At 56.5% G+C, this 15,502-nt stretch overlaps 1 protein-coding gene across 1 annotated transcript in view; it reads right to left on the bottom strand.

Moving 5' to 3' along the window:
• Positions 1-2,687: 2,687 nt before the first annotated feature.
• LOC309411709 (telomerase-binding protein EST1A-like) overlaps positions 2,688-15,502 on the bottom strand; it is a gene marked incomplete at its 5' end in the record, with an annotated part of 68,871 nt that continues 56,056 nt past the window's right edge. The window contains 3 exons of the mRNA XM_082008408.1: positions 2,688-3,021; positions 11,849-12,017; positions 12,534-12,650. Coding sequence (XP_081864534.1) covers positions 2,736-3,021; positions 11,849-12,017; positions 12,534-12,650 — 572 coding nt within the window. The 3' untranslated portion in view covers positions 2,688-2,735. The remainder of the gene's footprint in view (positions 3,022-11,848; positions 12,018-12,533; positions 12,651-15,502) is intronic.

Here is a 15,502-nt window from a genome sequence, read left to right as displayed (position 1 = left end):
CACTGCAAACGGCCAGAGATGCATCTGCTGAGGAGTCAGTCGCCTGCACTCTGCATGCTGGAAGGAGGGCAGGGAGCAGGCGGTGGACTGGGGCCCGCACACAAGGACCCCCCGGTTCAGGTGGATTGGGGGCTTCTTTGCAGGAAAGTGCCTTTTTGTATCTATCTGGCTCACAGTCATTTGTAAAGGGCATATGGGTTCATGCCTCTCAGTCGTGACTTCTTGGCTTGGTCTGCACTGCCTTCTACAACACCCCACTTCTGGAGAGTCAAATAATTCATTAATAGTGCAGAAGGAGAAGATTTGTGGAACAAGGTAGCCATTTGACTGTAATGACGCAGCTGCCACTCCAGTCCCTTTCTACAGCATTACTGAATCACAGAAAATGGGGTAGGAGCATCCAAAGAGGTCACTTTGCCTCCTTTTCCAAGGCGTTCACCTCCACCCAAGCTGTACCTGAGAGAGCCACCCAGCCTGCTTTTAAAAATCTCCAAGGCTGAAGAGATTCTGCAGAATTGCTAAGGAAGCTGCTTTCAAGTGCTTAACTACCCACAGGTATGAAGCCTTTCCTGAACTCTAGTCTTAATCTGTTTTTCTGCAATTTATGCCCATTCCTTCCTGTGCTTTTCAGCATGGAGCTGGAGGACAGCTTGTTCTCCTCCTCTCTGCAACAGCTTACTGCATTTTCCCTGAATTTCCTCTAGACTAAAAAGCCCCAGCTCTTCCAGTCCCTTCCTGGAAGTCAGGTTTTTGAGACTTCTGCTCTGCCTCACTGGCCTCCCCTTAATTCTCTTCGGCGTCCTCTGCAAAGTGAATACGTGCACTTGCCGTTTCACCACTCTGACCATTAATGAAAACACTGGTCAGTACTGGATTGAGAAGAGACCTTGCAGAACCTGTTGCTTCTGCTTAGCGTGTCCCGCGTAGCGCTGGTACCAGTGGGTTCCTCTGTCTACCTCTGTGTGATGTGTTTGGTGCATAAGGCTGAGATCAGAAGACGGCATAACACAACTGGCACAAATCAGGGGCTCAGACTGGGTGGGACCATGGATCCAAAGTCAGCTTTCAAACCAAACATGACCCACAGAGATGGAAAACAAAAAAAAAAAAAAAAAAAAAGGAAAGAAAAGGGGGACAGACAGCCCCGCCTGACTCCTTCTCTCTGGGATCTGTGTTGCCTTTTCAGCAGAGCTGAGCTGGCACCACCGTGCCTGAGAAACCAGCTCCTTGCGTGGCTGCTGCTGAACTGCGACGGGCACCAGCTCCCGCCAGTGGTGTTGTACAGTTTCTTTATAAAGCACCAGAACCAAAGGGAGCCAGGACAGTGAGAAAACTCAGCTCCGAAGCTCAGGTGTAGCTACAGGACAAAGATATGTCTCTTCTTTTACACACACGAGTGCAAGTGCCTGGCAGGGCAGGTAGATGGCACTCCAAATAAACCGGTGTGTGGTTAGAAGAGGCACAGTTCAGGGAATACCGACCCCCTCCCACAAGTTATGGGGCACCAGACCAGGCTGCTCAGCTACCTTACTTGCCTGCTGGGGGCTCTGGTCTGTGGCTGCTGGGGAAGGAGTCCCTGTGCAGAGAGTGGGGCACTGGGACTGTCCCCAGCAGAACCCCCGTGAGGCCACAACACACACTGTGTGAACAGGCTACCTTAGGGCTGCAATGGCAACTGCATGCTTGTAATTTTAGCCCCTTCAAACAGAGCCCTGAAAATCCATTTTTCTACAGTGACTTCCCGGACTAAGGTGGTTCCCCAAACTGGGAGAGCTCTCAGTTTTACTGGAACCCTGTGCTCCTCTGCCGCGGACAGCGCTGTGAGCGCGGGCCAGGCAGACAGAGAAGTGAAACAGAAATTTGCACCTCTTGGGTCCCCCTGTGACAAAGGTCCTAAATTTCTCACCATCATTTCAGGAAAACATCAAGAAGAAGCAGCACGTGGGAAGGCACATCGCCACCGCCACACACAGGCTGTCCACAGAAACCAGCCTCTGCATCTCCACTTCTCCTCTCGTCGCACCAACTGCTCAGGGAGGCAACGCCGGCAGCTTCCCAGATGAGCAGCGTTTTTGGTGCTGCGATTCTGCCTCCAAGCAGGAAACTGCCGAGAGCCACTCTTATCCTGCCGTGCCTCCAAGGGCGTGCAAAACAAATGCCATTGTGCCTCTTCCATCCCCCATCAGGTTCAGACACGTTATCCAAGTGCAGCCCCCAGGTCCCTGCTGGCCAGGTGGTGGCAGAGAGCAGACCCAAACCCCCACATCAACAAGGGAACTGATTTCATTATTCTAAAAACAAACAGCCAAAGGAAAGTTCAGGCTAGAATGGGCTCCTAGAGCAAAGAAAGGAAAATAGAGAGCGGGCAGCGGGGAATGCTTCATATTCCTAAAAGCCTTTTGTACGTTAACACATGGTGTCTGCTTCTCTCTAGTCACCTATTTATCACTCTCCTCTTTAGAGAAGGAAAAAAGTCCTGGCTGCCTTCCTAAGGCAGAGTTTTGTGGCCGGGGGGAGGGGGAGGGTGCTTTAAGCATGATGCAAACCATTTGGAGTGCACTGAGAGCACTGCCAACACAAGCTGCACTATTTAAACAAGTGAGGAAATGATCGTATATACAACATGCCAGCGAGCACACACACACCAGAGGAAGTCGAGAGGGGTTTTCATGACACAGAGCTGGATGTCAGCGGCTGAAAGGTCGATATTTTCCCTTAACACCCTTCTCAATGACTTAATCGTGTTCCGTTTGCACAGAAAACTTCCCAAGAATAAAAGTCTGGAGGAATCGAGGGGGGATGTTTGGCCTACTGCTGACCTTGTCCGAGGTCCTCTCCACGTAGCAGGGCTCCTGGGGGGCGACCAGCAGGGGAACGAAGCCCGAGAGCAGCCGATCCTCTTCCAGGCTAAGCAGGGCAAGGTCGTCATCTGGGTCCTTGTACAAGGGCACCTCCGACTGATTCACTGTGGTCAGTATGTTACAGAAGTCAGCCAGCGTCGCCCACACATCTACTGAGACCCTGGGAGAACGAGGAGAGACGTGAGCAATTCGGGGCTGGAATGCATTGGGAGTTGCCTGCAATGCTGCAGCGAATACCAGAGAGGTGAGGCGAGGCGAGGCACGCCACCACCGCTGCTAACCTACCCCACCGGGAGGGCTCCAGGCGCAGCTGCGCTGGCACCGAACCCAGGAGGGCTTGTGACCCTCACCCGCCAGTGCTGACGCCGACCACCCCGTCCCCCTGGATGGGGACGGCTCCCGGGATCTCGTCCTTCCCGCTGCTCTGCCCATCTCTGCCTGCTCCCGAGCCGGCACATGCGCGGGAAGCAGCTTCCCCGTGCAGTGCCGGCAGGAACCCAGCTCCTTCCAGATGGGAGAAATGATGCTTGTTACTCAATTGTAAAGCCTGCTGGGAGGACAGACCGAACACCCGCGATGCTGTCGGGGCTAAAGAGGCACCCGGGGGGCTCCAGCCCAGCCCGGGGCACCCTCTCCTTCACGTAGCTGTTATCTGCTGCGACCACGTGCTGCAGCCGCGCTCTAAAGCGCAGAGATTTTTTTTTTTTTTTCCCAGTTAAACCCCAGCCACAGGGGGTTAAGCCATGTTTTGCTTCTGGCCACGGTTTCAACACTCACGAGTGACCTGCAAAGCTGCCTCTGCATGTCTCACCTTCCCGGAGCGGCAGTGACGTGCGGGGAGCCGAGTGCGAACACGAGGCCACCGGCAGCCCTGGACCGCTCTCCGCGCATCCCCATCACACCCCCCCATCACTGAGCACACGCTGTGGAGGGCCCAGCACCCCAGAGAGGGCCAGCGCGGGGAAGCAGGCAACAAGCACGGGGGCACGGCAGCCAAGCAGGCTGCCTCGTACTGCATTTCTTCCTCCTGTTTCTAAAAGCACTCAGAGGGGTTTTTTAGTGCGTAAACTGGGGCGAAAGCAGGGAATAGGGGAAACGGGGGCTGATCTGCTTCTGGTGGCAGTAAGGAGGGGTGCTCCTCCACCCCGCACCTCTGGGGCACCGAAAAGCGCGGGGAAGCCAGCATCACCAGGGGTGCAGCAGTGACCGGTGCGGCCCGAGGCAGCCCGGGGCTGGAGGGAGGCCCCTTGCTCTTTGAACTGCTCCAGGTGGACAGAGTCTGCGCTCGGTTATTTACGGGAATCAATGTACCAGGAAAGCACACTGAAATGAAACATCTTGTTTTCAAGAGCGTCCTGGGAGCCAGGCAGAATGAGGAGCCATTAATCAAAGCCCGGCACGTAATCAGCACACATGTAACGCAGAGTCGCCCACGTCCCTAAGCAAGCCCCAGCCCGAACGCTGCAGAGGAGAAGAGGTCCTTCAAAGCCCTCTGCGCACAGACACCAGGAGCTGGGTTCATTCACAAAGCTCCATCGCTTGGCTCAGCCAGGTCTGGCTGTCAGAAATGTTTAAATATGGAAAAAAATAAACAGTTGCAACACGTTTTTCGGAGGGATCTGTCCGAGGCCCTTTGTGATGTAATGGGAAACGCTGCGTTTGTGCTACCAGCTGGAAAATAAACAGAGCTGCGAGGGTTAAAAGGAACTGAACTTTCCACGACCCCTATCTGCAAAAGAAGAAAATAATAAGAGGAATGATCCACTGCCCCACAGCCCTGATAGTTTATCCTCCGGCCCGGGCTGCAGAGACAAGCACCGGATGTGATAGGGCTGCTCTGGGCCACCTCCAAGGCGAGCTCTGCCCATGGGAGATGCGCGGGGCTTGGGAGGCTCAGCCCTCCCCCAGTGCCCTGCTGGCAACTGGGCTCGGCTGCCTGAGTCCGGTCACATCGCACTGGTGGGGCCCCGCCAGCACGGGCCGCGAGGAGGGCTCGGCTCAGATGAAGGAGGTGCAGAGGCTGCAGGCACCAGCGAGGGGCGAGGAACAGGGAGAGCGCCTGCGACGGCCGGGGAACGAGCGCACCGGGGTGTTGGGGACGGGCGCCGATGCAGGGGACGTTCCCGGGGGCTGAGACAGCCAGGTGCATGGGGCCAGGGTGGAGGAGAAGGGAAAGAAACACGTTGCAGAGACGTCGCCTGTTTTCCCCAAGAAACAGAGCTGCAGGCAGGGGACGAGATGACCAGGGAGGGTGGGAGGGAGGCAGAGGGCAGCGGTAGGATGCTGGGCAGGACTGGCATCCACAGCAGGGCAGGGGTGGTAGCGGGGTGAAGGAGCAGCACAGATGAAGTACAGGGAGCCATCTCCCTCCACGGGGCTTGGCACCCCAAGTCAGAAAAATGCCATGTGAACAGTCACCGAGCTGATGCTGCCAACAGCTTTGCAGCCACCCGGCCCAGCGGTCCCCTCTCCTCTCCCCCCATGGCTGCCTGCCCCCAGCCCACAGCTCCTCCGGCTCACCACCCCCTGAGCGCGAGAGCAGTCCCTGTCACTTTATCCCCTTCATCCCCAGCTCCCTACAGCTTCGCAGTGCCTCGCCACATCTGTCATCTGCGCTGGATGTGTTGTTTCCACCCTGGGTTTCCTTCAGCCAAACCAGACTGTGCTGGCTCCCTGGGTAGCAAGATCTCACTGCAACGCAACGCCGAGCAGTGCTGCGGCAGCGGCCGGCAGCCGGGCAGCACCCTCTCTCATGCAGCACCCTGCAGAGCCTTCAGAAAGCCAACAAAGAAGAAGGTGTTGGTGTTTCAGCTCTGGTTTTCTCCTGTGACACAGAGGTAGCACCGGAGAGAGAGGGTCTGACGATCTCTGCCTTCCCCTTGGGGGCAGCTCCTCCTCTGCGGTGCATCTCCCAGCACTGGCACCACCAAGATCATTTACCGGCTGCTAGCCACCGGCAAAGCCAGCAAGGGCTAATGGCTCATTCAGACACCGCACGGCCCAGTGGATCTCCTCCTGGGACGTGCACTCGCCCTAGAGGGTCGCACAACACTCGGGAGCCCTGTCAGGCGCCTTCTCCCCACTGCTCCTTCCCAGGATGCCGCCATGGCCACCTCCAGGTGTTTCTGGCTAATGTCACCCAACGGCGCTGCAATGCCAGAGCCCCTCTGCAAAGCCAAGGCAGACCCAGGTGCCTGGAAGCGCTGTGTATGCACAGTGCCACGGCTTCGGCATCCCTCTGCGGAGGGAGGCACCGAAATACTGACACCGAGCCCAGGCACACAGCTCCCAGGTACAGGGACGAGGCTCCCAGAGCTTTTACCCGAGGAAGCGAGAAGGGGGTTAGCGCGAGGTCTTTCCTCAGAACGGGGGTTCATTCACTTCCCCACAGACACATTTACATTTGCTTATTCCACTAGGACAGGAAAAAAAAATAAGAGTTAATTTCTTTTTTATTGCCTCAAGATTCCAGGTTTAATGTAGCTGTCAGTGTGAGCGCAGCCCAGCTGCACGCCGACAGGACGCAGCCCGGCCAGGCGATGCTGAGAGCGCCGCACAAGTGCGCGGCCGAGCGCGCGGGCTGGAGCGCGGTCGCGGGGCAGCGCGCGGCCCCGGCGAGGCCGGGTCTGCGTGGGGACAGCTCCTGGCAAAGATGGACGCCCGCGATGGGCACGCATCACTGCAAGGCAAAAGGCACGCACCGAAGTGCGGGGAGAGCAGAGGGTGCCAGGGCGAGCCTGATGCTCGCTGAATCCCTGCCGGCCACGGTGCTGCGCGGCACTCCGGCGTGAGCCACCATCTTCACCAGGGGCGCGGGCTGCCTGGTGATTAATATCAAGCACAATGACCCCATGTTACAAGCCTGCGGGGGCCTGTGGAGGTGGCCATTTCCTGTGTAATACCAGCTTGTTTAAACACTAACATTCAAACTCCACAGCTGCAGAACAAACCCGGAAAGCGCGGCGCAGAAGAAGCCCTGCATTGTGTTCCCCAGCCGCCAAGAGCCGCGCTGCCGTGCAGATGGCAAACGCCCCGGGCTCGCGCGCGCCCGAGGCCAGGCGACGCACACCCACCGGCTCCCGGTGCGAGGCGGCACCGGTGCCCACCCCGTCTCCTGCGTCACCGTACAAAGTGCTCCGCATCCCCCTCCTGGGTTTTTTCCTCTCCTGGCCCAGGGGAAGCTGAACTAAAATCAGCTCCTCTGCAAGGAACAACAGGGGTGGCGGTGGGAGCTCTTCCCAAAAGGTGCTCACCAACCTTGCCCTGGACTCGGCTACAGCGCCCAGAGCCGGGACGAGGTGGTCACAGCCCCCGTGCCCTGCGGCACCAACGATTTCCTCCACTCTGCCCTGCATGCGCTCCCTTTGGCCAGCCAGGCATCCATAAACCCACTCCTCTCCCAGGAACCTGCCTTCAGAGTTAGAGGGACGCTCCCTGCTCCGGGAGAGGTGCAGTCTCCTCCCAGCCAGCCTCTGCTTCGCCACAGCCCCCTTCTCCACGGAGACTTTTGGCTTCTGCTTCGCTCGACTTTACCTTCATTCTCGGCCAGGTTTACACTACTGAGACACCTCTGAATCCTCACTTTGATGTCTCGATAGGGAAATTCTGGTGGCCAGCATTACTAACTAAGGCTGAGATTTGCAAAAGGGATTTTCCATTTGTCTCCGGCAAGCTCCAGCAAGGTCTTGGCACCCCTGTCCAAGACTCTGTCCATCTCTCCCAGTGGGAGCTGCCATCTCAGTGACACTTCTCCACAAGAGCGATGTGATGAGAGCGATCTGGCAGATCTCTCTGAGAAGGTAAGCTCTAGAATGTGCTCAGAGCTTTTGGATTTAATTTAATACTTGGTTTAAATTAACCATTTTTAAATGCTTGCAGACAGTCTCCACAAACCAAGAGGCCCTTCGCTCCAGCGTGGAACGAGCGCGGATTCGCCAGGGTCAGCCCTGCAGCAGTTTGTCTGTCTAGCCAGTGGCTTCCCCCTCGATTCTTGTGCTTTGTTTAGCAAGAGATTCATCGCGGCAACAAAGCAGAGCAAGGAGAAGCTTTGCTTTCCCCTGCCCAGCCCTCTTCACCCATCTCAGCTTCTCAGCCATATGTCCCAAAAGGAGATGGATTCACTTGAATGACAGCAACCTCCTTGGAGATCTGCCTTTCACCCCATCTGCTGGTAATATCTCTGCCTTAGGAGAGCCACCCTGCTCCCCTCTCCCAGGACACCCTGCTTTGACATCCCAATCTCTGCAAATTACTCCTGGGGACAGCTGGTCTGAAAGACACTGCTCCAACTCAGTTGCATGGCACTGCAACTGCTTTAAATGGCCACCTGCTCAGACCTCAACACCATGTTTGCCATGAAACATGCAGATATAAATTAATTTTAAGACACAGAAGTGACTGCTGCTTGCAGCTAGAAGACCTGGGAACGCCTGCAGTCACAGTCAAGTTGGCGGATCCAGACACACAATTCCCGAGCCAGGGGACGCTGCCGCTCCGAGGCAGAGATGTCCATGGTCAGGCCTAGCTCCTATCCCCAAAACACCTGAAAAAAGAGCCATGGAAAGGTCGCTGAGCCCCTCTCCCAAGCAGGCAGAGGGGAAGGACACCCCCCGCCTCTCAAATACACACAGCAGCCCCAAGAGAGGGATCTAGGCAGCCTGTCACCTCTCCGTGGCCTTCTGGCCTGAACACATGTCCCAGCGCATCCCCTGAGCACTGGTGACCATGCAGGTGTGGTTAAGAGTTGGATGAATGTGCCAGACCAAGGAGGGTGGTTTTAGGGAAAGATGTAGCTTCTCATTCGGGTTGAATTCTGGACCGCTGAGCCCCCAGCTAGGGAGAGGATGCCTGCCAAGAGTTGGGGTTTGTTCCCAAGCCCCCACCAAGAAAATGACCCTGAAGACACAGCCTGCCAAGCCTCCCGTCCCGCTCCGTAGAGCCCACTCCCGTGTGGCTTGCAGCCGCACGCTGGGTTTCGGCAGTGCTCACCCCTCACACCTTTCCCTCCGCCTCTGTCCAAGGGGGAAAGCAGTGAGCTGAGGAATTTGGTGTGGGGTTGGTTGTTTTTTTTTTTTTTTTATTGTAAGGACTCAAATCCAGCAGTGTGATAAATGCATCCGAGCTACAATTAGGAAGATATATAGCATCAGAACGCGAAGGTCTGGGCAGCGTGGTGAAACGCGGGCTCTCCAGAGCCCCAGCTATGTTTCCCATTATGTAACCCTGGTCATGGGCAGACAGCCAGACTCCAAATGAAAAAGAGACTCTGGCTTGGCACCGTTTCTATTTTCCTATCCTCATTCGGGGTCAGCGCAGTGTCATACAGCTGCAGAGAAAGCTCCGGGGATTAAACCTGGGAAAGACTCCAAGACCAGGACCCGGGTTCAAGTACCAGCTGAAAGCAATAAACCAACTGCCACAGCTGGGCTGAGTTTAGACGTTCTCAAAGTCCCCCAGCTCTCTCCCTTACTAAGGACGAGCAATCGTGAACATGGCGAACACAGCGTGAGTTGAGACCTCGGGACGTATAGCCTCGGCAGCCTGGGCCCTAGGCTCTGGCGGAGTCTTGACAAGCTGCCCCGCTGGCCCCAAGCCCAGGCCGTCATTCTGGCAGCGGCACTGGCCCCGGACAAGCTGCACTTTGATGCAAGCTCTGGGCCAGGCCTTTGCTCCTAGTGGGCTGCCAGGTGGGTACAGGGACTGCTTTTTCCAGAAGCTTTAGTACATTCATGGCATCCTTGCAGGGTGCTTCTGTGCTTCAGGGCTTTTTTGCTGTCCCTCTTTCTGTGCCCGCACCATCACGAGGGGCAACGAAAGCAATGGCTGTGGAGCACTGGGAGGTGGTTTCAGCGAGTCCAGCCAGCTTCTCCATTGGCACTGGTGCGGACCTCGCAGCACGTCCTACCGCTGAGAGGCACAGGGCCCACGTGAAATGGCACAGGCCCCTTACTCCATTCTGCAACTCAGCATCTGCACTTGGTCCTTCCATGTTCTCCCTGCTCCTGAGCTCACCTTGCCCATAAACCTTGGCTTACTCCAACACGTCCGCTGCTCTGACACACGTTTTACTTCTAAACTTCTTTGAAGTTGCTCCTATCTAAACCCCTGGACTCGGTGACTCTACCTGGTTATGAACAGCCCCAGGCCAGACAGCAGGCTTGTGTCAATAGAGAGCTGAAACAGTAACCTAGTGCTCCCCTTTTCCTTTCCCACCCCTAGGGAAAACGTTACAAGTCCAAGGTCATGCCCAAGAGCGGAGCTAGTTCCCTGCTACTCATCACTACCTGCACCTCCAGCTGCTGCTGTCCTAGAGTCCCGGACCACCAAGACCTGGCGACGCAATGCTGGGTCAACACAAGAGGCGTGCGCTGAAAGAGCAGCCTGTCTCCTCACCTTGGATAAGACAGATGCTCCTGGTGAGCCAAAGAGCACCAGGGTGGAGGAGCTGGGAGCCAACATGAAGAAGGTCACCCATGCCCCCAAGTAAGGGCACAGATGGGACAAGACGAGCTGCTCACCACCCTCCACAGAGAGGGCGAGGTGGGGAAGCAGTTGGGTCTCTGCTACAAGATGAAGACCCTTGTTCCTCCACTGAGCAGACCAGGACCTTGTGGAGTACGGAGCCCCAGCCCATACCCACCGCTCCCCGAAGAGCCACGTGCCGCCGCACCACGGGGTGGGCTCCACCACCACCTTCTCCCGCCTCGACAGGCGAGCGGGAGCCCGCACCTGCTCCGGCAGCCCGGGGGGACACAGCCCCGCGCCCCGCAGGAGGGGGAGGCAGCTCGTCCCGGGGAAGGCGCCGAGCGCTGGCTGCGCGAACCCAATCAGAAATTCCATCTCGAGGCTGCCCGTCGCCAAGGGCTCGGCGGCTCCCTGCGCAGGCAGCGCGAGGGGAAGGGGGGATTGGTGCACGCGCTCTCACGTGACAGATCCCAGTTTGAGTTCCTGCCCAAAGATGGGCAGCAGTTCACATGAGCAGGCAGCGGTCCCACACCGAGCAGCCGACAAACAGAAAACAGACTCCATCTCCACAAAATGAGGCCCAGAACTTCCTGTGTGAGATTTCCATTTCCTCAGCCAAATGAAAAAGAACTGGAGTAAGAGGCAATAAACTAGGAGAGCAGGACTGGACCTGACGCACGGAGCGGGGACCCATTAATGGTTAAGCCACTTTGCCGGATTACTCTTAATGCGCCTTCCCATCACCCTGGGTTCTGGCTCCTTTGGATTAACAATAAGACGTGATTTCAGGCTCTGGATCCGGAGTACCGGAGGCAGATGGAAAATCCTGCGGGAAAGCAGCTACAGAGCATGCTCAGACACTGTTTCGCATACTCCATACTTGGCCCCTTCACTCGATTTTCTGTCCAAAAATATGCAAATTGCCTAGTCCGCATTATGGACTAATGGGCTGGAATCGGCCAGTTTAGAAAATTAACCCTTTTGTGTGTTGCAGGGGTAGAGACAAGCTGTTTCTGAAGGAGAAGGGAAGTTACTTTTGGAGGTCCAAGACAGGCTGCTCCAGGCCAGCCCAGCCTGACCAAGGTTGGCCTGATTCAGTCAAAAAAAAGGCAATGAAATGCTTAAGCTGGAAACGGACGCCCCTCTTGCAGAGAGGAAGGTCCTGCCTGTTCAGCTGGCTGGGCCAGCAGAGCACGTAAAAGAGACGTAGCCCAACAAAAGCAGACACACGTCCTAAGCAGAAGGTAAAAATCGAGCTCATGGCCATCTTCTAACACAAGGAAGAAAAGGGCACCCGCCAGGCCCCCTCAGAGACACTTCAGCCCCACCTATGCATCAATGAAGAAGTCACTGTGTCTCCAAGGGTGACAAGTCTCCCCCACATCCCCTGCGCAGTGAGCCTCCCCTGGGCGCTCAAGTCAGAGTGCCACAGCCAGGAGTAAGTGTGAGTGAGTGGGGAAAGGTGGCACAAGGAGCCCAGGGAGGGAGCGGACACCAGAAGACAGACCAGAGGATGCACGTACTGTTTGGGGAGCTCGAGAGAGGTCGGAGGAGGATTCCACGTGTCCGGGTGGCCAAGCATCCAGTCCGACCAGACCTTCACACTGGGGAGCAGCTCCTTCAGGTCCTGGGGCAAGGCAGAGACCTTGATGTCATCCTCCTCATCCTCCTGCTCCACCTCTTGCGGCTGAACTGCAAATACAAGACGTGAGAGCTGAGGCAGCTCGCTGCAGCCATGAGCCATGCTCAGGCGGGGCTGGGGATGAACGACACAGATCCCAACATCCAAGCCTTGGACGCACAAAGGAACAGCCACAACCCACAGCAAGTGCAAAGACAGGTCTGTTCTCCCGACATGGACTGGCTTGGGGGAAAGCCAGCACATCTGTGACCCCTTTTATTGAGGGGCAGGGGGATGTCACTATATCAGTCATAGAGATAGGATTCCGAGGTCCCAGTTTTGGGAAGTTTCCCAAAAGCTGGCAGAAAGCATGTCCTCAGTCCATCCCTTTCTTCCAAAGGTTTCTGCCTGCAAACATCAAGGGCTTTCCTGCCAGGTGATCCAGCCATAACCTGGGCAGAGCTTGGGATGCTGGGGGAGAGGCCCAGCAGAGGGGAAGGAGTGTACAAAACAGCAGGGAACGAGGGCCTGAACCCCACCAGGCTGCCCTGCAGGCAGCTGTGCGGATCCTGCGGGTAGCCCCTTACCTTGCACGCATTCTCTCAGCAGGCTGGTGCACCTCCTCACCAAGAGCGCAAACATGGAGAGCCCCAGGGCCGCGGCCTGTTCTTGGATGACAGAGCGGCAGTCTTCAGAGATGCACTCTAGGAGACAGAGAGAGGGTTCAGTGGGCAGCGGGTCAGATACTCCATCTTGCTTCAGCTTCGCAGCTTCCCTTTCTGCACCCCGCACGGAGCAGGGATCTCTGCAGGCATGGGTGATTCCCCAGCTCACACCTGTCCTGGACCCAATTGCTCCACATAGAGGGGAAAAAAGGTGGTGAGTAGCTGCTCTGGAGCGGGAAGAAGCTGCAGTCACGCTGCCCACATTATGCCCGACCCCACCTCGCGTGCTGAGCCAGCCAGGCCTGAGCCGGCACTCAGGGCTCCCAGCACAGAAGCCGCTGCTTGGAGCTGATGCCTTCCCCTGAAGGAGGGGGGTATGTTTAAGTGTTAAAAGGGTAATTAGCTGCATGTTTGATCTTTGTCCCTGCTGGAGTTTTAACCTCAGCAGCTGAGGAGGGGGCTCCTCCCATTAGTTCACCAGTCACACAACAGCTTGTCAAGAGAGTTTAATTGAAGCTGTTACTCAAGTAGATGCCACACGACCACAGTTCTTCCAAACAGAGCCGGCTCGGAGTGAGAGCAAATCCCCCCGGCACATCTACACCCAGCCAGAAACCACTTCTGAGGCTGCTGAGAGCAGTGGGGAGCTGGCTCGAGGGAACTGCCTGGAGCTGGGCGTGGGTTACATTCAGCGAGGCCGAGAGCGCCGTGGGGCACACACCAGGCTGCCCGCACTCGCTCGGGCACCGTGCTGCCTGCTCGGAGAAGGTTTTTAAGCCTTACGGGCAGCCTCTGCCCTCTGAATCCCCTCTGCCCCCAATTCACATTCTTCCTTGAGGTGTAGGGGTGAGCGGTGGGCCGGGGGGGTTGGGGGCTTGCCCGGAGGAAGGCAGGGAAGTGCTGCGGGGTGAGCGGAGCCATGGCCCAGCGGGACAGGATGCACCCGCACCGCTCCGGGGATTCCTACCAGCCCGTGCCCTTTGCTCTGCGCAGGCTGCTCCTCGCCGGCTTGTGCATCGCCCGCTGCAGGACCAGGGCTTCCAGACCTCACCCTGCAGACAGGCAGACACCGCGAGAAAAGCTGCCGCAAACCAGGCGAAGGATTTGCGCAGTGAACGCAAACGTGTAGGTACCAACTCCAAAGCAGTGCCCGTGCGAGCCAAGCCCCAGCACCGGGATGGGGAGGGAGAGCCCCCGCAGAGCCCCGGCTCCAGGCACCTCTGCTGCAGATACGAGCATCAGCTGCGCACGAGCAAGGAGGTGGTGTTGGAAGCTGAAATCCCCTGATGTGGCAGACCAGGGATTTTGAGCAATTAAAGCAAGACACTGGGACCCTGTTTCAGCCGGGGCTAGCGAAACGCCTGAGGTGCAGAGAACAAACATTGGGTTTTTAAGTGCAAATTATTTCAGAGCAATGAGGTGGGAGGTTAAAAACAACAAGAAAAAGACTAAAACACACCTAGAAAATACAGGAAAAAATGGGAGGAAGATCTGTAGGCTTGATTTGGCCAGCTCTTACAGCTGCCAATGAGTTCAGCACCCAGTGGGGAGGCCACTGAGGGTAACCCAGAGGTGCCTGGTAGCCAAACGAAGGTGCTCTGCTCTGGGAGCCAGGGCTGAGCTGGTGCTGCAGAGCAATGGTAGGAAGTGCCGTACTGCAGAGGCTGTCAACTTTTGGAGGAAACATAAAACTAAAGATGTGACCACTCTGGGACAGTAAATCTCTTTCATGAAGCCTTTCCCACAATTAAGAGTGTTAGTCCCAGTGCTCTGGCCACAGTTCAGTTCAAGAAATTACATCTTCTTCCCTGCGCTCCCTCCTCCCGCACTCGGGCAAGATGCTGGACTCTCCTCAGTTCTTGTCTTCAACAGGCACACAAGACGACCGTGGCCGTCGCACTGCCGCACCTGAGTCTGGCAAGTCCCCGTGGCGGGTGAAAAGCTCTGGGCATTTCAGCAAGCACCCCTGTACTTTGAGTGGTCAGCACCCTCGGGACTCTGGGCACTGTGCTCAAGCCAAACTCACAGTCACGCCCAAACTGGGCTGGTACAAAAGCTAAGTCCTCCCCCTGCAAAAAAGGCAAAGCTTAAAGGCTTTCATGATGCTGAGGGCTGTGAGCACTGCGCAGCCCCGATGTGTTTCAGAGACTGCCTCCAAGCGCTGGAGCAATGCTCTGTGGTGGCCATGGCCAGGCTTGGTACCAGGGCCTCAGCCCTTCCCACTGCCACCAGCAGCTCTTTTTGCAGGCTACAAGTTCCCCACACATCATTAAACAACCAAAAGAAAGGAAAAAAGTTTCTTGCACATGAGCTGTTGCAGGAACAGCCGCCTGCGACCCACTCACTCAAGCTGAGCACTACAGCCGCAGCTCCATCAAACATCTCTTATTGCTACAGAGGTGAACCACGTGCTCACGGGCTCACACCCAGTTTACATAAAGCCACGGTGTTTCGACGTACCGCAATGATGCTGAGCCCTGGTACAGCCTGCGAAGCTGCCCACTGTGCAGGTAAGAGGAACAGGACACCCAAATTTAAAGGTCATTTCCCTATGGTTCCAGCTCAGCTACCGTGGGTGTTGTCATCTCATCATTAAATTACACAAAACTCCTCTGGTCCCGAAAGTTCATTCCCCGGCCAAGCTTGTCAGCCTCTTTTTAAAGAGGCTGCCCCAGCACAACAACCTTGCAGGGAAGGACGAGCATCCAGGTGGGTGCTTGTTCAAGACCCCGGAACATACACCAGCACTCCAGCTCCCAGCCCTGCCAGCAAAGGCTCTTAAGAGCTTAATTGTAGGACACAAGAGGAAAGAACCATAAATCAGGAGAAACTTTCTCTTTGTGCCTTTTCACCACTTTCCTCGGGAGGCAGGGAGCCCCGGCTTTCACTGA

Source organism: Phaethon aethereus (genome assembly GCF_964289735.1).
Source record: "Phaethon aethereus genome assembly, chromosome: 19".
In the NCBI taxonomy this organism is placed as follows: domain Eukaryota; kingdom Metazoa; phylum Chordata; class Aves; order Phaethontiformes; family Phaethontidae; genus Phaethon; species Phaethon aethereus.
Note: the sequence above shows the minus strand (reverse complement) of the source record. Positions and strands in the feature narration are given on the sequence as shown.